Genomic DNA, 27,395 nt, shown 5'->3' on the forward strand with positions numbered 1-27,395 from the left:
TGTCTTTCTTATGCTGAGGGCTCCAGAGCGGGATGCAGTACTCCAGGTGGGGTCTCACCAGAGCAGAGCAGAGGAGCAGAATCACCTCCCTCGACTTGCTGGCCATGCTTCTTTGGATGCAGCCCAGGATACGGTTGGCCTTCTGGGCTGCGAGTGCATATTGCTGGCTCATGTCCAGCTTTTCATCCACCAGTACCCACAAGTCCTTTTCAGCAGGGCTGCTCTCAATCCCTTCATCCCCCAGCCTGGATTGATACTGGGGGTTGCCCTGACCCAGGTGCAGGACCTTGCACTTGGCCTTGTTGAACCTCATGAGGTTTACATAAGCCCACTTCTCGAGCTTGTCTCAAGTTATAGGGTAGGACTGCCCCTCAAGGCACTACCCCTACAAAACACAACCCTCCATCCAGCAGCAGAGGAAGTAGTAGTTAGGAGATGTTTAAGCTACAACAGCTTATCCCTAGCATCAGGGAGTACTGTCAACCTGTCTTAACATTTTACAGGTAAATTGCTACTCTCTGGACTTGTCTTACCATCTTGCATATAAATTGTTATCTTCTGGTTTTTGTGAAGTTCTAATTTATACATTTTTCTTGTATGTAAGTTTGAAATACCTAAATGTAGGCATAGACCACAAAAGACAGCTTTATGGTTGTCCTGGTTTCAGCTGGGATAGAGTTAATTTTCTTCCTAGTAGCTGGTACAGTGCTGTGTTTTGGATTTAGTATGAGAATAATGTTGATAACACACTGATGTTTTAGTTGTTGCTAACTAGTCAAGGACTTTTCAGCTTCCCATGCTCTACTGACTGAGAAGTCTGGAGGTGCACAAGAAGCTGGGAGGGGGCACAGCCAGGACAGCTGACCCAAACTGGCCAAAGGCATATTCCATACCATATGATGTCATGCGCAGTATATAAACTGGGGGAAAGTTGGTTGGGGAGGCAGCTGCTCGGGGACTGGTTGGGCATCGGTCAGCAGGTGGTGAGCAATTGCATTGTGCATCAGTTGCTGTGTATATTCTCTTATTATTACTATTTTATTTTAATTATTAAACTGTTCTTATCTCAATCCACAAGTTTTCTCACTTTTACTCTTCCTCTAGGCCCCCCCTGCAGCCTGGGGTCGGCACTGCAGCCTCTCCCTTCAGCAGTTCCGTCTGTGTGGAGGCATTGGCCGCCACTGGGGTAGATGGTGCATACCCCCCAACTGGAGCTGCGGCTTTTACCCTCAGACGAGTGCCCACCATTCTGCCTTGAGGGTCGCGTAGGATGAGTGCCCTTGACCTGTGCCCCGTTGCTGGGTTATGTGCACGCCGAGTCCCCGACTCAGCCCGTGGAATGCCTCTCCTTTGAAGAGGAGCCCTCCCTGTGCACCCTTCCATGTGAACTGCTGCGCCACGCCCTAGCTGACACGCTGCACCCTGTTTGCCCATCCTGTTGGCAGTGCTCCTGGTGGCTAGTGCTCCCTGGGGCTCCCTTTAGTGGGAGTGGGGGGTGGCAGCCATTACTCCTGGCCCCACCCGCGCCTTGTCAGCCGCCCTCGTGAGAGCTGCGGCTCCCAGCAGGTCTCTGCGCTCCCCTGTGGGTTCCCCGGCTCAGGAAAACCCCCTGTATGCTGCGATCCGCCGCTCTGCTGTGGGACGTGCCTGCACCGGAGATGATCGGTGATGATGGAGTTGTAAAAGGACTTCAGAATAATAGATAATATTCCTGTGTAGTGATATAGATGCAGGACCAAAGGGCATATCAGCCTTGTATCTTTTTTATTTCCTATTCCTTTTTACTCCTTAGAGAAGCATGTGGGACGTGCCTGCACCGGAGATGATCGGTGATGATGGAGTTGTAAAAGGACTTCAGAATAATAGATAATATTCCTGTGTAGTGATATAGATGCAGGACCAAAGGGCATATCAGCCTTGTATCTTTTTTATTTCCTATTCCTTTTTACTCCTTAGAGAAGCATGTTTCCTAAAAGAATATTGAAAACACATGAGGTCTACATTAGGAGTGGTTTAGATTTTTATAGTACAAATTAGCATTTTCTATGTTTTCTTAGATGAAGTTAGGGTAAAGAAATAGTTGTTCTGTTTGAATTAACATGCAGGAAGAGAAATAATATTTAGTTTATAATGACATGAATATAAAGTCATTCTTTTTCTTCTCTGTCCCCCCATCCAGATAGTTTTAATTCAGTAGTTTTATCTTCATTTCCTAAATCAAAGTAGTAATTCCTCTGTTCTCTGTTACTGACATGTCTGCAATTCAGAATGTACATTTGTCCTGGTTCCTTTGCATGTGAATACAATCTTCCAAGACTACCCACAAGCATCTACATTGCACAGCTCCACACAGCTGAAGCCTGAATGTATTGTGTCTCCATGGTGTGTGCAGTTGTGTACATTTATAGCTATGATTTCTGACTAAAGAGCAGGTTTCTTAGTGTTTTGGCTGAGCATACAAAGTTTTCTTAGTCTCTCAGGTAGCACACTACTTGCTTTGTAGAAAATTCATTTCTGTGCATTAAAGCTTGGTCTAGCACTGCTGAAAGAATTATTATGACATATAAATGTTTTTGCAATAAGGAAAACAAATGGTTATAAGATCTCTGATTGCTGGAATTTGGCAGTGGGTCTGAAATGGAAATCAATGGAAGAATTCAATCACTTTTCTAGCTATGACCAGTATTGTCAGAAGTTCAGATCAAAACCTTTCTACAGAAGATTGCACATACTTCAGAAGGCTGAGAGAAATAAGATATCTGGTAGTGGCTCACAAAAGAAAGTTGACACTGCTTCAGAGGAAGAGGTTGGATTGCCTGTGCAGTTGTCCCATGGAAATCTGACAAAGAATATGTCACCCATAAAAATGATTCAAAACTAAAAACTTTATGAATATTTGTGTGTAAGATGTGGAAAATAGGTCTGTGATTCCAGAATATTGAAGACATCTGGTATTTCTTTTTTTGTCCCCTTCAAGTAATACAATCATCCTGACAGTGTCTCTGCTATTATTATTTTTAAGTGTTCTTGGTTTTCCACTGTTGCCAAAATATGTTGGTAAGAATTTGTTGCATCTAAGTTATGAAATAGGTTGCCTGAATCCTCACCAGTCTGTTACACTCAAAATATTGGTCTGAGCAAAAGGAACATGCCATAGTTGCAAAGCCAAGGCTTCAATATTGGTGCAAAGAAAATCTTAACAGTATAATCAAAGAATTATTATCAGTCTAGTTACAGTGATACTAATTAAAATTAGGTAATGCTAGAATGATATACAGACAAGCATTTAATATCTACCCCTTTCTCTGATGTACTCTCCAGTGTCTATATGGTCTTAATGTCAGTGGTCTTTCTGGCAGAAGGGCTACAAGAAGTTCATTCTATACAGAAAATCTATTTGTTGTCACTAAATTTTACTCATAATTACATATATATGTAATATTGAGGTGCATCACACAGTTGTACAAAGCTAAAATGAAGTAGTAAGTAGTTACCTGATCATTAGATAATTGCTGCTACAAGTTAAAGCAACTCTCCGGACTGCCAGAAAAAGTCCAGAAAAAAACTGCCAGAGTCTGTGGCCTGTTTTGTCTGCTTAACACAAAGTCTGTGGGCTGTTATTAGCAGCGCACCACTATGTTTACTGGGCTATATGGATAAGGTAAGGGATTTTTATAATTTCTGCACCTTTTCTGTATTCCATTCTGTACCATTCCATTTTCTGTACCTATTCTGTATTTTACTGGATTCATAATAGTAATAGAAAAATGTTCAGTACCCTTTCAAGCTTCTCATATAGACTAAAGGAAATATTGAAGTGAAGGTCTCTCAAAAATATGAAGCAGCGTATTTTGTTTGTCTACTGGCATTAAAAATTGCCCCACTTCTATGTTCTGTATAATCATAGTTTGATATTTTTAGCTACCTGATGTACTGTTACCAAATTTTTGTATATTAGTATTTCCTAGCAAGACCAAAGATATACTATGAATTTCCAATTTAATTAATTGGGAAAAATCCTGGGACCTGGGGGAAGATAAGAACAGTTAGACTAGGTGGCTCTTGATAGTGCTGTTTTTTATAAACATTTGAACCTAGAAAGACAGTGGGAGATATCAAAATGCTAGAAGACCTAAACTGATAGAATTTGTCCAGGCTAGTTCTCTCTCTTTATGCTAAAGAAAAGTTGTGGATTTATTGTTTGGTTTGGTTTGGTTTGATTTTTTGCCTGGTGAGTAATATCAGGGCCATCAGTAGACAGGGAAAACAGTAATTTAAAAGAGCTGGTAAATGATGGTGTTGTGCCTGGAAGCTTGCCCTGCTAAAGAATCTCATTGAAGATTTGTGTTAGTCTTGTGAAAACAAATCTTAGGGGTTATCTGATAATATGAGAGAAAATGAGCGTGCTTATAATGTTTAGCTAAACTGCAGGTACTTGCCAGCAGCAGAATCAATTCAAACACCCCTGCCCTGGCCCAGCAAAACAGCGCTTTGCAAATATATTCTTTTTTTATATTGATTTGTTAAAAATTTGAAACTTTCTGAGATTTCATGGGCAATTTTTGCTATAATCGTAAGGCTGGTGGTTGCTGCTTAGAGCATGATGGCTAGACCTTTAGGACTTTTCTTCTAGATTCTTCCCCTAAATCATCTGAGATCTGTGGTGTATGGCTGTCTAGCACCCGTTAGGTCATTCAGTTGTCTATCTTAAGCTAGTAAACCAAGCCTCTGGTCTACACAGTTCTATTCTCATTCAGAAGATAGATTTGTTGGCTTTATACTCTGTGATGAAAGGATGACATGGATAAACTTGTTATATCATGGGGCTGAAGATGGGCATCCCCAAGTTCATAAGTGACATTGTTGTCTTTGAGGTAGATGAGTTTAAATGAACTTTCACAATACGAGCTTCTCTGCACCATGTAACGCTCCCTATACTCATGAGCATTTTCAAGGTATTTTCATCCCCATATAGATTTCCATTGCTTCATTCTAGATCATGGTACTTGAAGTCAGCCATCCCTACCTCTCTAAGGCAAACAGTTATACCAGGCAGCGCTTGGTACATATATACCGTGAACAGTTGTAGAAATTCATAAAACGAAGGGGTTAAATAGTTATCAACCAGATTCTAATATAGGCATGTTGAACGGAAAGGAGATGAGCAAAACGCACAGATTCAAAACTGTAGTCTGGCACTGGAGGACTGACTGAACAGAACAAAAATATGCATGCTTTTGGAAGCCATCCCCATTCTAAATTATATTCTCCACTGTGTAGCAGGTGATTTGAGATACATTAAAGAGCTTAATCTGTATATAGGAGAAAATTAGATTAATTTCTGCTCACAAGATCATAGTAGAAGCTTGTCATGTAGTCATGCTCTAAGACTTCACTCCTGTGCAATCAGGTTGTCTTGATATACCATAGCTGTCTTTGCATAACATATGTAGCTGTCAATAAATGACTAACTAGGTTCGGGCACCTTTGGGTGGATTTTTAAAAATGTTTACTGTCCTTCCATGCACAATGTTGTATCTGGAATCAGGTATGAATGGGCATGGGAGTGCATAGTATGGTATTCATACATTTGTAAATCAGCATGTGGTGTACTGTTAGCATTTGAAAGTTTAGAAGACTTGGTTATATGCTTTTCCATTTCGAAAGTCTGTATTTCTTCATACCTATCATTCAAAGTGCAATATAATATCTTCATTAATTTAGAGTGATTTGTTTATTCAAACTAAAGCTATTTTTGTCTTGTGTGAAATATAGCCTATTATTTCTGTTCAATTTTCTGTCTCCTGTGGTTTTAAGGATCTTTGGATAAAGCCCAGTTTCAGCTGTGTGTATTGCTTATTCTATGAGAGTTTTGTTTTCTGTGACACTTTTTTTTTTCTGAGACAGTTTATTGATCTGTCATGGCTAACAATGATATAAGAGGAATTAGACTATCTTTACTGAGATACAATCAATCTGCACTCTTTGTAGAGTATTAGAGAATAATGGAGGCAAAATAAAAAGTGTATGTAATCATTGACAACATTAACAAATCTGTCAAAAATATAATAAACTCAAAATATATTTAAGTATAAAACTTCATCAGAAAAATCTTATATCTTAACTAGAACTTAAAGTATTTTCCACTTGCCACTATATTAGTGTCAGGAAGTATATTTCAATGTAGTAAACATACTTGTCAAAGCAGTCTTTTAGCTGTAAACATGGAGTACTGTGGAGAGAACAGACTAGATTTCTGAGACCAGGCAATCTGAGCATGGCATAAATTTAGGGTATTAGAGAACAGTAAAAAATGGTCTCAAGTAACATTTGCACCATAGAACCATCAGAGCTGATAGACCTTGCCAGCTGCCCTTGGCCTGCACATGCAACCAGGAATCAGACAGATAGAATCAACCTTTCATTTTCCTTAGCTCGTTTCCTTTGTTGGGCACTAAAGGGTTGTAGTTCAGGAGCAGATGCTGATCTGTTCTAAGATGGGAAGATGTGCTAAATGCATCATACTAGCTAATACTGATATGGGTGAAGAAAGTGAAGTGGTTAAAGCCTCCTTAACCTGACCTATAAATCAAATGATTGTTAAAAGAATTCCTCCAAAAAAGGCTACTAGTCAACTAGCCAAATGATCCTTCTACCCCAATGGTGTAGCAGCTTACTGGAAATGTGACATCCTTCTGCATTTCTCAGTTCTTCCTTTTCCCTTTTCCCTTTTCCCTTTTCCCTTTTCCTTTTTCCTTTTTCCTTTTTCCTTTTTCCTTTTCCTTTTTCCTTTTCCTTTCCTTTTCCTTTTCTTTTTCCTTTTTTCCTTTTTTCCTTTTCCTTTCCTTTTCCTTTTCTTTTTCCTTTTTTCCTTTTTTCCTTTTCTTTTTCCTTTTCCTTTTCCTTTTCCTTTTCCTTTTCCTTTTCCTTTTCCTTTTCCATCACTTGTTGAAAGGTGAAAAACAAATGAAGAGGGTCTGAAGGAGAGTCATAGGAACCCTGACAATAATAACATAAGCTTTATGATAAGAGCTAATGAGAAAAGTTCCAGAGCTAGACTGAGTGCCCACAGATGAGATTAAGGTCTCGCTCAAATGAGTGAGACTCATTAGTTTACACTAATGGCCATATGTCTACTCAGATCCACACTTGCATCCATAATCAGTCAATTCCCCAAAACTGAAGCTCAAAAGAGAGCATATCATTACATATTTGCTACCCTTGATTTAAATCAACCACCTTTTCACGGCATTGATTTGCTTACAGATTTCATTTAGCAAGTGTATGCTAATCTTCATTTTACTTGTCATAAGAATAATCAGCATACAAACTGCAATTGAAGTACCATTAAACGTGGCTAAAAACTGTCAGAAATAAAGTGTAGTGGTATTTGGAGTAGTGAAAGAACAATCAGCTTTATTTTTTTTTTTTTTTTTCAGAATTGTGTTCCAGTTCAGTTAGGGTTCAGTTGTGTGGAACCATGCAAGCTTTGTTTGCTTTTTTATTTGTTTCTTAATCTTGAATGCAAGCAAAAGGTGCCCCTTTTAAAATGTATGCTAAATTAGTTTCAAAAATTCTGTATAAAAGCAATATTCCTAGTAGATTTTGATGGATTTTACAAAATAAAATTTGAAAGACATGAGGATGAATTCTGTCTTAGATATACCAATACTTTCTGTCTCTGAGAAGCAACCAACCAAGGAAAAATGTTGTCTTTAAGACTTAGATTGTCTTGTCTTGTGGAGCTTTTAGAATTTGGGAGCATTTTGATATTCTATTTGTAACATGAAAAAGTATGTTTCTCCTACTAATTTTTTATTTGTTTTCTTTTCAGCTCCTTGTGGCTATAATGTAACTGCTCAGAATGGTACAGTTTATTCCCCAGGATTTCCAGATGAATACCCAAATTCCAAGGACTGTACTTGGTTAATTACAGTACCTCCAGGCCATGGGATTTATATCAACTTTACCTTACTCCAAACTGAACCTGTGAATGACTACATTGCAGTTTGGTAAGTAATTTTTCAAAAGAAAAGTGATTCTTTTCTGATTGATTTATCAGATCTCGCTGTCCCAAGCTACAGCTTTTGCGTAGTATTGCTCTTTAGGTTGTCATACGTGCTGAACAACAGCATAAAACAAGTTCTATGACTACATGAAAAAAAAAATATTTTATATGACTTTCCAAACTCTTTAAGAATATTTTTCCAAAAGTACTTTGAAACTCAAACTCAGTTATCAATTAGATCTTCTTTGAGCTCTCTGTTTTCTAAGTGAGGCCATATGAGATCAAAGTGATGTAATAATCTGAATTATGTTGAATTATGTGTTCCATGAACCTATGAGGCAATATATGTTAGTTGTGGCACAAGCTTTTGACCTCTTTAGGCATTAACTAATTTAGGCATTAATTAAGATTTTCTTAAATTTTCTTAATATCTTAATATGGCTGATAGACATACTCTCCATATTTTTCAAGACAGGATTTCAGCCCTTGTACCTCTATCTCTTTAAGCTTCATATTGTATGTTCCCCTTCTCTGAACTTGCATTTCTTAGCCCACAAACCCATCTCAACTTTGTGTCCTCAGCTGGAGGAAGAGGTCTCAGGGCTGTCTAAATTCTTGCATAAGAATTTATTGCACTGAAGGACAGGCATAGATGATGCTGAAGTTGTTTCTCATCATGGCTAACCCTGGTCCTTCCCCCACATAATGTGCAAAGTGACTTACCTCTCATATATGCTACAAATAGTTTGGCAAAAGGACAGTTTGCACAGAATATGGGATGTAACTTACTCCTGTGTGAGTCAGCTGCTTCCATCTCCCAGCTAGTCCCCTATTCCGGTACCTATTGCTGTCTGGGGTGAGTTTTTTTCCAGACAGCAATACTAAAGTCCACATAATACAGGGAAAATCCAGTCAGTTTATAGAGATGCATAACTGTTTATGAACTGCTGTTTGGCTACCTCTGGTATTTGCATTACCTATAAATCCAAGTGTAAAATGCATCATAGGTTATCCTCTGTCCTGGTTTCAGCAGGGATAATTTCCTTCTTAGTAGCTGGTACAGGGCTGTGTGTTGAATTTAGGACCAGAACAAAGTTGATAACACACCGATGTTTTAGTTGTTGCTAAGTAGTGCTTACACTAGTCAAGGACTTTTCAGCTTCCCATGCTCTACCGACTGAGAAGGCTGCAGGTGCACGGGGGGCTGGGAGGGGGGCACAGCCAGGACAGCTGACCCCAACTGACCAAAGGGATATTCCATACCATGTGACGTCATGCTCAGCATATAAAGCTACGGGAAGATGAAGGAAAGGTGGGGACGTTTGGAGTGATGGCATTTGTCTTCCCAAGTAACTGTTACGCGTGATGGAGCCCTGCTTTCCTGGAGATGGCTGAACACCTGCCTGCCCATGGGAAGTAGTGAATGAATTCCTTGTTTTGCTTTGCTTGTGTGCGCGGCTTTTGCTTTACTTATTAACCTGGCTTTATCTCAACCCACGAGTTTTCTCACTTTTACCCTTCCGATTCTCTCCCCCACCCCACTGTGGGGGAGTGAGCGAGCGGCTGTGTGGTGCTTAGTTGCTGGCGGAAGTTAAACCACAACATCCTCTCTGGCATGTTAAATAATAAAGAAAAGCCTTCACTGGTAAAGATCTAACTGTATCAGTGACTTGGCTTTTTGCCTAAACAATTAAGTCCTAAAATTGTGTCAGCTTTTGAATGTTTTTGGCTGAATTATGGGCTGAATTCCTGAATTGTTATATACTTTCAATAAAGATTTTAAAACAACTGTTTTACAGCTGATTTCTCTCAGTTTCCAATTGCCCGTGAATTACAAGCATGCTTTCTTTAGAGTTATTTTCTGAGGTATCAGTGATGGATAGCTCCTGAATTTGCTGGGAGGAGGCTGTTTAGTGTAATTTTAAGTCATTCATGTATATGCCATTCACTTCTGTATGAAAAGTCAAATCTTAATATCAAAGCTTTTTTTTTTTTCCCCTGGGAATCACACTTTTAAAATGAAAACCTAAGTAAATTATCAAGTTCCTATTCAATATTCATTATTTTCACTTTTATTTTCAAGGCAGCAGGAAGATGAAAATACATTTTTATGCCAAGTCACCTATAGTTTATTTTTTCTTGTTGTCACTAATACCAGAGTAGAAATTGGAAGCCTGAATAATCCTGAAAAACTGTACAAGAGAAAAATAATTAATTTAAATTACATTTTTTAAAATACAAGTTGTATGTACAATTTATATAGATGACATACATTCTTTTAAAACTTGAACCAGAGTTTGTCCGTATGGTGGATTTTTCTTTTTATGAACAGATTATCTTGATAGGTTTGAGATAGACAAAAAGTAGTTAATGCTTGGCTTTTTAGCAATACAACCAAGGTGAACAAATATCCCTCTGATTTAAAGACAGTGAAAAGTCAAAAGCTAAGAGCTTTCAGAGAGCTTCTAGATAATCTCTAGCCTTCTAAACTACATATCACAAAAGCTTTGTTATTTGGTTTAGATTCATTACATGTAATATACAAAAAGACCAGAAATAAGTGTTGCAGAGCTCAAAAAATTCTTCAGTGATAAAAGCAGGGGGTTTTGTTTATTTATTTATTCTGCCTGTTCAGACCTGACTGTTCTACGTGATGATACTGAAAATGAATGCAGTCTGATGTTACTGGTGCATATTTCTCTTTGGATGTCTATCCCACTGTTCAGAAACACAAAAACATTTTTTTTTTTTTTTTTCCCTTTTTTTTTTTTTTTTTTCCCTTAGGAGATACCTTTGAGTCTTTGGAATTAACTTAAATGGCAAGAGTAACTTGCAACTTCCACACCTCTGTATATGTTAGTCATGAGTAAGGACTTGTAGGATCTGAGTCAAAAAATATTAGAAATATGATAGGATTACAAGAGTTTTCTAGAATTTTTTTTTCCCAGCTGATGTGTACATGAGAATTTTTGGCAGGAACAATTTGACAGAGGAAATTTCAGTCAGCCAATAAATTTCTTGCCCATGGAAATATAAAAGCTATTGTAAAGTACTCCTTGTCTCTCAAAAAATATTAGGCTTTGAAGTTAGGGAGAGTATTCTGTAACGCTGGAAATAAAAAGAAAACAAACTCATTTTGAATCATTAGGAAAAACATTTTTTACAAAAAATTAACCTTCTCTCCAGAGAAAAGAGTCTGTTAATTTAAACGTTAAGTACAGTATTTCTTCAGCTGATTTTTTACGTTTCCCTTCCTAGGGATGGTCCTGACCATAATTCGCCTCAGCTGGGAGTTTTCAGTGGGAACACAGCTCTGGAAACAGCTTACAGTTCCACCAATCAAGTCCTCCTCAAATTTCACAGTGATTTTTCAACAGGAGGATTCTTTGTCCTCAATTTTCATGGTCAGTTTGCTTTATATCATTAACATCTAATTACCACAATCACTTAGTGAATTTTAAAAATGTTTCTTAACTTTGTGATGTACTGAATGATCTTAAATAAGTTTAGCATGATTCATGGGCTTGCTACTTTTTTTTTTTAAATAAAAGTACAAATTAGTTTTTAAAATCATGCATTAAAAAAATCTTAAGAACGTTCATTTGTGTCTTTGAATAAACTACATTCTATCTTTAATGTTAAGATATCTAATATTGAGCTTTTACTTTTTGAATTATTTTGGCCCATTTATTAGTTAACTTACTTTTACCCTTCTGTAATAAAATTCTTCACCAGCTGACTAATCCTAGGGCTCATGGTCAGAAAGGTTGATGGGATGGTATGGGAGGGTTGAACAACAGCTTTAAGTGTGATATCCAGCAAAATACTTTGTTCAAAGTTACAGTCAGAGCTACAGGACATGCAAATTAGGCATTCTAGAATTTTAGTTCTAGTTCCAATTCTGACTGATTCACCCAAATTATGTATATTAAATGGAAGATTGTTAGCCTTCTGGACTGTAATTCAAAAAGATTGGGTGAATTAATTCACAAGGACAGGAGGAAATGCCACAGAAAGAGAGTACCTGAAGGTATCTATTTGCATGGGGAGGTCTACGAAATTAGTACTTGGAGTCTGAAATGTTTTTCTTGGCTGTGATTTTCTCGTAAAAGAAGGGCATGATGCATGGTAACCTAAAGCACTTATCTGAGAAGCAAAAACTAAAGTACCTGGCTTTAGTCATCATGAGGGGAACAGATAGCTCCCACATTACAAGACAATGTCTGAGAAGCAGACTACAAGGAATGGTCAGTGAGAGCATTTTCCAGCCATAAGTTAAAGGTACATAAGCATGTAGCCAGTATTTCAGGGTTGATGACTTCAGATGACAAAAAGGCAAGGTACATACATACTCGATTACAGCACACAGCACATTAGTTTAACAAAGGAAAAAAAAGAATGAATCTGCTTCTTTTTCTCTGCGCTGTTTCTTTATTTTGCATAACAGTATTTTGCATAATGTCCCATGGGAGGACCATGTGAATAGTGTCCATGTTTTTAATTTAATTCAAAGCAGTGACATAGGCCACTGCTGAGAAAACCCTGCAAACTGGGCTTCTTGGAGACTAAATTGAAGGGATTCCCATTTTTTGAGCCCACATACTGGGAGATAGATATCTTAGTTCAGTGAACTCAAGGGTCTTGCCAGACATGCATATAAGTACAATTTTAAGTTCTTGAAAAACGTTATTGCTGGAAACCTGCTTAGTGTCTATTTCTTAGATACTTGCTGTTACAAGTGTCTAAGCAGGTTGCAAAGCTTTTTTTTCTCGGGTGTTTTCCAGAAAAACTGGTGCTATTAGGTTTATATAATAATAATTACATGTATGTGTTTGTATATATATATTTCAGAAACACCATACAAATACAAAGTACACAGGAAAACATATATGCTTTCTCCTCCCTGTCCTTAGAAGCTTTCTATGGATGAAAAAATATTAAATTCTTCATGGATGAAAAACTCTCTGTTTTGTTTTGTTTTGTTTTTTCCTGCTTGTACAATTGCTTTACAGTGATGGGTTATAGAAGCTTATGTGGAAAATAAGGACTGATTCCCAATATTTTGTCTTTCTTTAACTTCTCAAAAATGGAAAGTGGATAGGGCTATCAAGTCACCAGGAGAATTTGTATTCTTGACTGAGTTTTAGTTCCGTGAAGAGGAGAGTTTTTCAATAGTATGTGCACTCTGATCACAATCTTAAATCTCTGGTTTGGATTTTTTTATCCAGAAATGGCTTCTTCACCTGTTGTATGCATTCTACTCCATTTTAGAAACATGTCAGTCATTGTACTGGTCACCTTCCTTATGAGATTGCTCACAATTTATTGAAACAGATTTGAAGAGTAGAGCAGAGATTTTGTTTTAAAGGCATTGTGTTTTGGGTTGGTTTTTGTGTAACTTATAAAATTATTTTATTATTATTATTATTATTACTGCTGTTTCTTCTTAAAGTGAATATATATACCTGTATCCTGAGAAAGATTAACTCCAAGTATGCTTAAATTAAGAATGAATGTGACATGCCAGGTATGTGACAGGTAATTACAGATTTTCCAGGAAATCTAAGTAATCTGTGATTTATAACCATTAGCCCTATCAGATGATGCAAAGGCAGCCACATGAAACAGCAGCCTTGTAGCTGCAAAAATCTCCTTATAAACATCAGACCTGCATCCAGTCTTACAATGGATCTATAACTATCTAAGCAGTATAGTATACTATCTATACTGATAAAAAATATTTTTTTTTAGATAGTATGTAATGTCATGGCATTTAACTTAGAAAATGTTGTAACTGAGAGACCATGATGTTCAGTGCAGCTTTGGTAATTTGGGAAGTTTGAATAAGAAATGAATTTTCTGTAAAATAGTTCTTAACACAGCAGTATTTAATCTTTTTTTCACTTAAATTTACAGCTTATCAGCTGAAGAAGTGCCAGCCTCCACCCCCAGTTCCACATGCAGATTTGTTTACAGAAGATGATGACTTTGAAATAGGTGAAAAAATATTATCTCCTTTTCTTTCTTACGTTTTCACTTGACTTCTAATTAAACTAAACTATTAATATATTTCATCTTCCACCTGAGATTTTGGTACTTCTTTTTGAGTTTTTTTTGGGGTTTAACTTTTTTGTCAATAACTTTTTCAGGAGATTTTGCAAAGTACAAGTGCCATCCCGGTTTCACCCTTGTCGGACAAGATATATTAACCTGCAAACTGAATGCGAAGTTGCAGTTTGAAGGATCCTCTCCATTTTGTGAAGGTAAATATATGCTTGCATGGTCTGCATATCATTAGTATGCATCCTTTTTTATCTTCCTATACATTAAGCATCAAATTTTTGGGTAGTGTGTTTTCATTAATGTTTAAAAGAAAAGTTTCCATTTATTTCTTTAATATTTAAGAAGTGTACACATTTTCAAATTGGTCCCTAAAATTTTTGCACAGACATTCAATTCTTTAGAATCAAAAGACAAGTGGCTCTAAATATTTAACTACATCATTCATGAAACACTGATTTCTAAAAATAATTTAAATTATTTAACATTGTTTCATATCAAACCAAAAATTTCTTTTCACCCCTGAAGAGTTTTAAAAATATGTATTTAAATTAAGCTTTCAAAGTAAAATAAGAAATTATTCTTTCTGCTTTCAAAATATGGTGACATTGTAGGACAATATCACATGAAAAATGTGTTCTAAAATAATATGTGGCAAATTTAAATTCATGAAAACTCTAAAAATCTTTCAATTATTCATACAATGTTTATAATTACAGTATTTCAAACGTAATTTAAAAATTTAATATGAATAATATTTAAGTGTGTATTCATACACAATTTGCTCATCTTCATGGAAAACAAGTATATCTTGGAGATTTGTACTCAGTCCTCCAAATTACGTTTTTCAACAGATGCTGTTGGTTATTTTTTCCTTAGTTTGGTTTAGTTCGTTAAATAGTGGGCGGCAAAAAGATTTTGAAATGTTGAAAAAGTGATCGAGAAAGCATCTGTAGAATTTTGTCCTGAAGTACCTCAAATTTTTTTGGGGTGGAAAAAAGTTACTGATGAGACGCCATCACTGAAATTTTAAGGAAGTCAAAAAGTGATTAGAAGTTCTCATATTCATAACATATTAACTGGGATTAGCTTTGATCTATAATATGTAATTATGGATGGAGCATCTTCCATATCATGAGGTAACAACATCCATATGTACAACAGGTAACACTGGAAGCACAGCAATTATTGTGACACTTTATTAATAGCTGTATGTGTACCTTCCTTACTGTTACCATGGTTCTCTATTTCCATTATTTAAAAATTAATAAAGGATTCATAGTACAAGCTGCATTAGTTTCTTGATGCCATAATATATTAAGTAATTTGTCCATATGACTACCCATGCCTGAGTAATGTTTTTACTCCTCCCATTTCTTAACTTGTACATACAATAATCTGGGATCTGTCATACATTAAGAGACAGGGACTCCATGTCCCTGTTTTGGGTGGAAAAGATTCAGGATTGATTTCAGGATCCTCATCATAAAATATGCAAAAGTAATGAGAAAATTGTGTATTTCTGTATATTTCTTGATCAGATAACTCAATACTTATTGATATGTGATTTTTTTTTCCAATCGGTGTATTTTAATAAGATGATTTTACTGCAAATCCAGCTTTCAATTTTAAGTTAACAGTAACAACAGTAACATAACTCTTGACTCTGTCAATTAAGCTGTAAATAAAAAATGAAAGTCTAAAATAAACTGAACAATTATTGTAAAAACTACAGAGATATTAGGAGCTTCTGATAAAGATTAGCCATCTGTTAAGCACAGAGGAGTAGTTTATTTCCAACAATTCTTGCAGATGCTGTGGGAACAAGTCACTTTCTCTGATGGTAGCAATGCTTGTTTCTTTGTAGTCCTTTGAGACATTGTAGATGGATCTAGCAGGTCTGTACTTCCCTCACAGACTTTGTAGATTTTGTGATTTTTCTCCCTTTCTTGTATTTGTTATTTATTGTTTTTCAAAACTACACTATATATTAAAGTTAATAGAATTTTACTATAAGTTGTTCCTAATTGATTATTAGGAACACCCTTCCTATGATTTTTTTTTTTTTTTTCATGAAAAGGATTAAATAACACAGTTCCAGTCGAGGAGTAGATTACCACCTGTTAATGTCTTTCAGTCTTGTATTCTTTGAATATGAATACAGCAGAACTTTGTTATAAGGAGGACATCAAATGATATAATCTGATAACAAAAAAAAAAAAGCCATTGGAGTGATTCAGAGACAGAGGACAATGGAACTGGAGGCATTAAAGTAAAGACTCTGGCACAGTTATTTTGGACAGACATAAGAGAGGAGTTTCTTTAGATAACTTGGGATGCAACTGATTTCCTTTCTTCAGACCAGTTGTGTCTTTAAGTAAATTTAATTTTCCTTTCTGGAAAATAGAATTACTTGTTTTTATTCTTATCCAAGCCTCTCCAATACCTCTGTCTACATGGATTATTACTATGCAGAAAAATATTGAATTCTTATTTTATGATAACACTCTAGCTTATATTTATCAATATTTCTTCTAGATCATATGAAATATTGGTAGATCATTTAGAAATTGTGCTTTTAATTACCATCTTTATGGTGTTTGCTCTTAGATAAATATATACTAAAGTACTCATGTTACACTCTGAAAACCTAGGTGTCTGAAGGAGAGAAATAGGTATTTCTGGATCAGACCAGAAATCCCATATACCAGACCGTATACCCAATGTTCCATCTCTGGCACCAGCCAATAATGATTTTCTAGTGAAGAACGTAAGATCATTGCAAGCATGCAGTTAATTAAGGTCTTCACCCAACTGTAGCCAAGCCACTCTTAAGCTAAGGTGTTCTTTGTATAGGGCTTGGCTATTTCTTCAATGGATTTATTCAGTCCCATTTTGAAGCCATGTAAACAATTTAAATTCAAACGTTTTGTGCAAGAAGTTGCACAATTTATTTATGTAATATGTGAAGATGTTTCTCCGTTTCTCCACTTTGAACTTCACACCTGCTGTTTTCACTTCATGTCCTCTAGTTCTTATGGGGGAAGAAACAGTAACGAGTTGTTCTCTATTCACCATATTTATGGCATGAATCCACAGACCAAAAGATATTTCATATCTTTAATCATTCTTGTCGTCCTTCTTGATACCTTTTCCAATTCTACTCTATTTCTTTTGAGGTGATGTCGTATAGAACTGCATTTATACAATACTATCTGATCCTGATAGACTTGAAAAAAATTGCTACTTGTTATGTAATTTGCATATTGTATTTCAAACTAATTTTTGGACTGTCTTCTTATATTTCTGCATTTTACCTGTCGTTTATAATTATTTACATTGTCCTTATTTGGATCAGCTTCACATTTTTTAAAGATGCCAGAAAACTTTTCATTCTTCTGAGCTGTGCCACTATGTTGTAGTGGGAAAGAAATATATTTATATGATAGAAGGCCAGGTTCTAGGATACTATATACAAGTCTGATGACATATCTGACAGGCAAGAAAAATCAGTCTCAGTGTGACCACTTCTACATCATTCTGAATCAATGACCTCCAGAACAGCTGTAATCGCACCACACTATACTTTTCTTATAGCTCCCTTTCCCTTCTTGTCTGGTCTGTCTGAGGACAGACTTTCTCATGATGCTCGGTACCATATTAACTTGCCAGGTACTGTCTAATGTGCAGAGTCCTAGGCACCCTACAGAACATACTCTTATTGTGCATGAATTTATGTTTACCAGTAGCTGACCATTTGTGATTTGTGTTTATACACTTGGAGCTTCTGCTCTCATCCTATCCTTATATCCTTTTCCTACAAATTTCTTTCCTTTTTTAATTGTTGTTAGGGAAATGTAGAGATGTAAATTAAAGCATGATGAGCATTGCAACAGAAAGAAATACTCCTGTATTGGTCACAAAAATTGACGTACCAATAAAACAGCTAATTAGCATTCAGTGTAAGGTAGACATCTCTAATCTGACTGCTCAAAGCACTTAAATTAGAGAGGTGGTGTGATAATATTGTCCTAGTGTGGTGATGATATTTATGAATAAAAAGAGAAATCAAAGATGGAGACATCAGAAGTAGTATTAGAGTTAAGTCAAAAAGCTTAGTCAGGCCTTCTCCAAAACAATCTAATCAGATTTCTCCAAAAGCCAGGTTAGGTAATCTGTTTCTTAGAACTAGGATGTGATGAGAGTGTTATGCTGTCCTGCAGAATTACTTTTCTCGTGACACTGCTCCACTGCACTCGTTACATGCGACTGTGTAACATAAAGATGTTTGTTATTTCCTGTTGTTTTTCTGTAAGTATTGCCTGTATGTATTAATTTATGCAAAACAACAAATAACAGTACTCGGAATTTACATGTTCAACAATATGATTAAAAATGAATGTGAAATAGATTGATTATGTCCTCCAATATGCCTAAAGTAGGGTTTTTTTAATATTTATTCCTGTTATCATTCCAAACCATTTTACAATATCTACTTTTAAAGTTCATGGAATATACTTATAAATAAATTATAATTGAATATTTTCTGGGGCTCAAGTTCAAGCTGTTTTGCAGCTCATATTTTCTTGGTTGATAAACTTAGTATCAATTCCAAAACTTCTAAATGTGTAGGGAGTTGAATCACTCTGTATCTTAGGTGGCAGAAGAGAGTCCAGAAGGCATCAAATATAATACTGAAGAATATGATGTTAATGTGTTAATTGATTGACAAATAAAAGAAATAGTATTAACAGTGGAATATGTATGCCTCAACAGAAGCAATTTGTGTGACTTTGTATTTAGGAGTATTCAGTTCTGAAATACCATGCTAAAGGTGATAGCTAATATTATGGAACAAAAAGGTCCAAATTGCAGATCTTTGTTTTCACCTGTTGTGTGTATGATACCAAGAAAACAGCATTGTGGAGTTTATTTTTATTCAATTGATAAATACTATTTATTAGTGGTATTGGAAAATAGATGTGCCTTTTGTTTTATAGAGCAAGGTGAAGCAGTCCCATTGTCTCAGTATCTCAATTTTATGTCTTCAACCATATGACTCCTGTAAAATGTTCAAGTCTAGCTTCCACTCTAGAGATTAAGTCATGTAATCAGCAGCTAAGCTACACCGGGGGGAAGTTGATGAGTAATTCATTATGGTGGAGAAAGAGAGCCAGCAAAGGCTGCCAAGATGAATGTTGCCAATTTGCCATGTAATACCGTGGTGTAGCCAGCCTCCCAAACTGCAAAGGAGCAATATACTGTCTGCCTTCCCATGTCCCTGAACTACTCCAGAACTGTTCCTCTCATAAGTCCCTGTGGTATGTCTCCTGTGAATGGTTGAGGTTGGAAGGGACCTCTTGTCCAATGACTCTTAACCATAGGAAGTGAATCTTGGCCATAGAAAAAATTAGAGCTATAGCTTGCTGTGTAAGATTTGTCCACTTCTGCTCTAGCACAGGAGAGGTATTGAGCTATTTACAGCTTAGAAAAACATATCATTTTTACTTGAATTTTCTACCTTAAGAATATGCTGAGGGAGGCCTCACAAGACACTATTTTTGTCTCAGTACCACAGAAGAATATTCCATATCCTCTTTCAGCCTTTGTGTTACTATTTGCACAGGTTTGTATTAGAGAGGTGCATTTTTTTTCACATAAACAGTACTGCTTCCTTTTGGAAATTGTTCTATTAGTAAAGTTTTGAAGTCCACTAAGTGAATACAATAGAATATATGGAGGAAAGAATTCCTACAGCAATCCTGCATTTATCTGTTTCTTATGTTGCGTAGAGGTGATGATTTTTTTCAAGGAAATTCTCTGACCTTTAAGCTGTTGATTTTTAATATTCACCCACCAAAGAAATGTTCTTATTTACAAAGCAACATCATACTTTTCCTCAATTATGAGACAAGGGCATGAGGAAACATCTGCAAAAGGCATATTTTTCCCTGTGGTAAATAAATTAGTTTCAAGTCCCTTCTTAAGAATCAGCTGCAAGGAATGAGAAAGGTAGCAGCAGTCTTTCTCTGTTATTGATAACTTTTACCTGCTTTTGAAAAAAATGATTTTTTGTTGTTATTTTTTCAAACCTAGCAAACAAGCTATCTCCTTGCCTTTTTTTCTGCTTCTCTTTTTGTCTGTGATGTCTTTTACAGGAAAAAATAGATGATCTAAGAGCAAAGCAGGTGAAAGAAAAAGGCAGAAGTAATTTCTGTGAGTTCTTTATCTTTTTTTTTTTCTCCCTGCAATTTCCTAGTCCTGTCTCTTTTTCTTTTTGCAGACCATTCTTACAGTGGCCAGTTCTCATCTGGAGTATTTTCAGAGGTTTCTGAGATGTTCATAGTCAAGGTGGCTGTGCTTTCTTGAGTGTGATTGTCTTTCTTCCTATTCTATGACATTTCTTTTTCCCAAAGGAAACTAACAATTTCACTTTTCTGGATTGGTGACTTTCCTCTATTTTTTCACTGCATTTCCTTTCCTGGCTCCATTTCTTTCATATACTTGCAGTGAGTTTCTTGAGTTAGTGAAGAATATCTCAACACTATGACAATGTTCTGTGGATCACTGTAAACTGATCTCAGGAGTTTCAAACTGTAATTTTGAATCTTATTCTTGCTTGAAAATCCTCCATCCCAGATTCCAAAAACTTCATATACTCCAGTAAGTAAACAGAAGTTCATGCAGCCTGTTCTTAAGAAGATACTCATAGTGCACCTCTTTAGAAATGATACCTGTAGGAACTTAGCTGAAAGAGCACCCATATAAAGGGCTGTGATAATAACCTTTTAGATTAACCCAACTGTAAACTTTTCTGGAAGTATATATCATCACATTTTCCATTTTATGACATCACCTGGCTTTAGTTTTGTCTGGACAGTATCTGTGTAACATCCAGATTTTGTTTGCAGGCCCCAAATCTGAATGACTGGTAAATAATTTGTTTCATGAGTAATTTGACCAATGGCCATTTCCATAACTCCTTAAGATACTGAGGAAAAGCAGGCAACAAAAGGCAGTTGTACCCTTACCATCTCTGCTGTTAGTTTTTAGATATGGAATGTTCATTAAAAACCACTCCAGAGGTACTTGCTACAGTCCCATACCTTCCTTCCAAATGTTCTGTGGTTTGCAACTACTTTTATGTCATGTTTAGTTGATGGTAGCCGTTTCTTAAAGCATAGTTTATCCAGTGAAGTGATAGTTTTCTAGTGTTGAAAAGAATCACTGTGTCTCGCTGTGAAAAGTCTGACAGCATTACTGATTTCTCCAGGATACTTGTAATTTATGACTTTGAAGACCAGCTCTTAATCCACAAGTTGCTCTAGTAAACTTTAACATTGTAACAAACATTCTGATGAAGCCAATACTGGATCAGTAAAAGCTATCTTCTTTTCTTAAAAATAGTCTTGCAGCATAAGCAAATGATACCACGGGGTAAAGCAGGTTGTGGGACTGTGTCATGTCAGCTACTCTTCATAACTGATGAGCACTTTTACTGCATGTATGGCAGGAAATGCCATGTAGCTAGACAAACTTCTGTTCAGGAATAAGTCTCATGTATTTAACTAAAAGAAAATAGTTTTTTTTTATCTGACAATATGTTTCTGCCCAGTGTTGTTCTACGATGATTTGCTGTTTTACTGGTACTTGCTGCAGATTCATGAGTCAGAGCACTTGTTGACTATTTTCTCAAGTTATTCTTCTCTTATTCTGAAGAATATAGGAAGTCAAAGTAACAGTGTGTTTCATTTTAAGATAATGAGAAAGAGAAGCTACTGTCATTAAATGCATGCAACACTCTCTTCTTACACAGCAGCTCCTGTGAAATTTCTGCATTTAATTTGGCTACAGGTGTTTCTATCTCAAGAGACAATCCCTGAATTAAAATTGTCAAGAGGATTCTTACTACTTTGTATACCATTACCCTATAGGCTTTCCCTCTCTTAGGGTGTCTTCTATGAAAAGTGTTTTTACCTTTTAGAGATACTGTCTGCTACAGTCAGTGCTGTCAAGTGATAGCAGAAAGGGACACATGCCAAGGAAAAATTATTTGCTTACCGTTTTTTTCCCAGCCCACACCTTGTTCTCCTGGCTTGATGGTATATACTCACTTGCATATTACATCCCTCTTTTTTGCAGGCTGACATTTTTCTCTCTGACTGAAGAAATGTTTTAGGTAAACAAGGTGAGGGGAAGGAGAGGAAGAGAGGATTTCAAAAATCTAATATTACTTCCAGCATTTTCTGGCATGATAATGCTACATATTCTCCAGTCTATTACAGCAGACTGAAGAAGAAAAAGTTATGATAAAAATAAGTAATAGGCAGTTTTTACTTTTTCATGCTTTCCCCTATTCTTATATCCCTAAAAAATCAGAGTGGCTTTTAGTTGAGTGATTTATAATTTATGCTACAGTATAAAAAAATCGCAGCTGAAGAAAAATCACCCTGAATTTTGTGCTGAAGGCTCAACCTATAAGTCAGATCTAGGGAAGTCTTGGAACAGTCAGAAAAGAACTGGTTTGATTTTTATTTTCTTTTTTTTCTAAACTTTGGTGCCATTAAGAAATTGGTAGTCCTCAGAAAAAGAGTTGGTAAGTTAATTTTGAAACTCATCTCTTTCTCACTTAATGTATCATTATTTAAAATATTCCAAAGAATCTGGGACGAAGAATGGAATGTTGTATTGTCCAACTCAGGTATGTACACTTTCTCTTACCTTCCACATGCAAGTCTGGAAAACTGTATCTAGGTTAGAGAAAGGACAGGAATAAGCCAGATTCTCAAAGATAAAAGTCTATGCACTATGTAGGAAAGTGATGGTTAATTTATATGTAAATTAATTGATGAAATTCCTATTTTGTTTGCATTGTTGCTTCTGGTGGAGGGTTCAGATTTGTTCCCAGTATATGGAACAGAAGGTAAAGACTGGATGTCTTTTATAAAATATAATTTCCTTCTCTACCAGTATGCTTAATTTCTCTGAGAAGACAATTAAAGATAAAGTCCTGACACTGTTTTCCAAAAGTTTACAGCAAAATTCTTCTTGGCTACAACTGAACCTAAATTTCACCTCCAAGTTTGTAAAAGGACAACTAAGGGAAATGGTCCAGTTTTTAATGTTTGTTTCTGATAGTTATGTGTGGTTTTCCCCCTGTAACATATTTTTTCCTGTGATCATTTTTCCTCTATTATTATCTTTTTCACCTTTCCTATAACCTTTAATTTATGCAAGTACTTGGGTACTGTGCCAGACAGTTTCCAGGAATGCATTTCTGTCAAGATATATTTGTGAATCTTACACAAAAAACATTGTTAATATGCACATATATTATGAAACTGTGGACAAAATGTATCAGACCTCAACAGCAAACAGATATGAAAAAATGAGTCCTGCATGAGAGGCAAAATGTTAAAGAAAAACAGTGACTAACAAAAGAATTTCTTAATCAAAACCAGTATTTAGGATATAAAATTGATCGTATTTTAGTATAGTATACTCCTTGTCATATGCAGAGATCATAAACACCTATGAATACCAGGTGAAACTGTTTGTAACATGTTATGTATTTAGAGTTTAAATAACAGGGGAAGTGGTTGCTGAGAAGGTCTTGGACGGCTTGGAGTATTCTGCATCCAAAATAAACCCTTTGTCTGCATAAAACATGTATGTTTTCAAATGATCTGGTGTGCCTAAAAGCTCCAATATGTTTTCATGTTCATGTAACAGACTTCATTTTTAAAGATGGGTCTTTTTTTTAAGAACTCAAATAGAAGACAGCTACTAGGTTTCCAAATAAAACGTTTTACCAGGACTTTGACCTCACCTATGTGAATGATCACACCAGCATATGTGAATCCCTTGACTGCAAACCCTTTGGGCTGTGACATATATCTGGATTAATGTTTTACTATAATTAGTATCCTGTTTCATAAATGCAAGGTTTATAAAGGTGGTCCTGTTTCTGTTTGTGCTAAAGGGAACTTTATTCTTCCTTCCATATAGAATACGATTTTAACATGTTTTCATTTGGAAACTGAACCTGAAGCATATATATCTCTGAAAAATAATACTTTTTTTTTCATGGAAAGGAAACACTTTATTTCATTGGTGGTATTCTTGTTCTTCCTGCTGTGTTCTTTTTAGCACAATGTCCAGCGAATGAAATCCGTACAGAATCATCAGGAGTGATCCTCAGTCCGGGTTATCCAGACACCTATCCCAACTCTCAGACCTGTTCTTGGACTATAAAGGTTGAGCCAGGATATAACATCTCCATCTTTGTAGAAATGTTTCAAAGTGAAAAGCAGTTTGATGAGCTGGAGGTATTTGATGGTAAGAGAGATTTAAATTCTATCTAACCACAAAAGAAAAAATATCGGGTCAAATGGGCCTTGATTTCCAACTATTGGTTTCATAATGCATTGATACATCTGAAACAGAAACAATAGTCCAGCATTTCTATTACTTTTGCCTTAAGTCTAAATCTGCTAACCAATGAAAGTTTTTTTAGATGTATTCAAGACAAAGAAACTTTTAAATTTTCTTAGGTATTGATAGAGAAGGAGCAGCAGCAGCTGCAGCATTCTTATGAAAGTCAAACAGTTTTCTATTTCCTTGGAAATGTATGGAGGTGTCTGAAATGAGAAGTTAACATGCTGTTTTGTAGTAGATCATTTCTGGTGAGGAAATATTTTGGCGGTATAATTCCATTTGTCCAATTTAATAAAATTATATGAGGCTAAATACTCAAATTTTAGTCCAAATATCCAGTCTACTCTGTCCATAGCATAGCAGAACCAGTGCTGTACCTTGGTTGAATATACCCGTTAAAGAATTTGACCATTTGTTTTGGGACAAAGAGTAGAGAAATCACAAAAACTCAATTTATAGAGTGTTACTCATAGCAGCAACCTCTCAAAGGGCCCTATTTAATTAACAGGCTACTCTTATTTTCTACTGAATTCTGAGCTTATTATCACTTGTTCCATTCTCATTGATTGATGAGAATAACTAGTCCCTGATTGTTCTTTAATATATTTTTATTCATTTGGATGCCATTATCATATCTTCCCTCATTAACCAAGAATATATGATAACTGATTGAACTGATTAATATTCACTATGGGAGTTTCATAACATGAAAAATATTAAAAAGTTATATGTTTTGAGGTATCTTTAAGTATTTTTCTTAAGTAGTAGATTTTTAATGTCTAAAATTATTAAAACATTTTCAATTTTTGATAACAGCATTCTGAAAAAAACACAAAAATTTTCATTCTTTTAAAAATGTCTGTTCATTAGCATTTTTTTTCTTTATAATGTGTGTGTTGGTCCTTGTCAGGTTAGTGGAGAAAATAGTCCGAAAAAAATCTATTAAGATTGCCTTTTCCTCCACTCTATTTTGTATTTAACATCAAGACAATATGTAGTGTGCCTGGAACTTTTCTAGTGGTCTGAACACTTTGTTTGTTTTCTTTTGAAAAATTCTGTTGAAACTGCTTAATGTTCCTGATGAAAATTTTTGTTTTCTTTCTTACACATTTAAATTTAATGAAACCAGATTATCAATAATAGATCTGAGAGAAGAATTATCATAGTAACTACATTTTTAAGCATTGCCATTTCATGACATGAAATCACATTCTTACAAATTCATCTCTAGTGCAGCTCTACTGAAGTCATTTTTTCTACCACCTACCAGCAAACTTAAATGAGAAAGATAATGGCATATTTATAACCTCTCAATACAGTGCCATGTAGAGATTCCTGAGCTAGCTCTCAACAAGTTGATATTTAAATATGGCACATTGCAGTGCCTTGCAGAGATACTTGCTTGTGTCCCTGTGGCCACATTAGCAATGTGCTTTGCTAGGCTAATTAGTTCTACATCTCAGCGTGATGAGTTTTTTGAGGCAGAAGGCAATGCTGATGTGGCTATACTGTTCCAGTGATGGATATAACTCAGACTAGCTCATTCAGAGCTAACTTAGGTATTTGTCTGTATTACTGCATTTTGCAATAAATATATATCATAGTCTGGGACCTTGTGTGGTCCAAACCAGCATACCTTCATTTAAGTAAGTAGAACTGCACGGGTCTATCTACACCAGGTAAAGATATGTCACCAAACCTTACGCAGAAACTATATAAAGATTGGCAAGACAACTTTTAGAGAAACAGTGCTAAGGCACTGTTCTCTGACTACTTTAAAAGGCACCTTTGGAATGCAAACCAAAATAGTGAATACATCTAACTGACCACATTGTAAATTATGGTGCTTCAGCAGCTGGATGATGATCAGTATAGGTATCCAGTCAATAAGGCTACCCTGGTCAGCTGAGAGCAATAAACCCATTAGCCATTCCCACTTATCAGTCAGACCCTTAGGAAATCCCATCTATCTTCTAAACCAGAGAAGCCATAAATGTACCATTAATATAATTATTAAAAGCTTTTGAACTTGAAAATACTGTATTCAGGCTACTTACACTGAACAGTATTCATTTAATACAGCAAACATTCTTTGATTATTTTTTTTTCTCCTGAAATAAAGAAACAAAATTCTGTCATTGAAATTAGATGGAAATATCAACTTTTACCTAATATTCAGGAAAACATCATATGACAGGTCAGCACACCGGAGGTTGAATATTCATTGCCTTATATAGGCAAACTCTAAAATAATCATAGAATCATTAAGGTTGGAAGAGACCTCTAAGATCATTGAGACCAACCGTCAACCCAACACCACCATGCCCACTAAACCATGTCCTTAAGCGCCACATCTACATGTCTTTTAAATACTTCCAGGGACGGTGACTCAACCACTTCCCTGGGCAGCCTGGTCCAATGCTTAACCACTCTTTCAGTAAAGACATTTTTCCTCACGTCCAATCTAAACCTCCCCTGGCACAACTTGAGGCCATTTCCTCTCGTCCTATCTCCCTAGTTACTTAGGAGAAGAGACCGACACCCACCTCGCTACAACCTCCTTTCAGGTAGTTGTAGAGAGCGATGAGGTCTCCCCTCAGCCTCCTTTTCTCCAGGCTAAACAACCCCAGCTCCCTCAGCCGCTCCTCATAAGGCTTGTTCTCCAGACCCCTCACCAGCCTCGTTGCCCTTCTCTGGACACGTTCCAACATCTCAACATCCTTCTTGTAGTGAGGGGCCCAAAACTGAACACAGTATTCGAGGGGCGGCCGCACCAGTGCTGAGTACAGGGGCACTATCACTTCCCTGCTCCTGCTGGCCACACTATTTCTGATACAGGCCAGGATGCCGTTGGCCTTCTTGGCCGCCTGGGCACACTGTCGGCTCATGT

The 27,395-nt window shown here is 36.2% G+C and overlaps 1 protein-coding gene across 1 annotated transcript in view; it reads left to right on the top strand.

Moving 5' to 3' along the window:
• CSMD1 (CUB and Sushi multiple domains 1) overlaps positions 1-27,395 on the top strand; it is a 1,045,142-nt gene that overhangs the window by 903,353 nt on the left and 114,394 nt on the right. Inside the window, exons 43-47 of the mRNA XM_009333261.1 lie at positions 7,835-8,012; positions 11,267-11,412; positions 13,925-14,005; positions 14,158-14,271; positions 24,218-24,406. Coding sequence (XP_009331536.1) covers positions 7,835-8,012; positions 11,267-11,412; positions 13,925-14,005; positions 14,158-14,271; positions 24,218-24,406 — 708 coding nt within the window. The remainder of the gene's footprint in view (positions 1-7,834; positions 8,013-11,266; positions 11,413-13,924; positions 14,006-14,157; positions 14,272-24,217; positions 24,407-27,395) is intronic.

This window comes from Pygoscelis adeliae, unplaced genomic scaffold (genome assembly GCF_000699105.1).
Source record: "Pygoscelis adeliae isolate BGI_AS28 unplaced genomic scaffold, ASM69910v1 Scaffold57, whole genome shotgun sequence".
In the NCBI taxonomy this organism is placed as follows: domain Eukaryota; kingdom Metazoa; phylum Chordata; class Aves; order Sphenisciformes; family Spheniscidae; genus Pygoscelis; species Pygoscelis adeliae.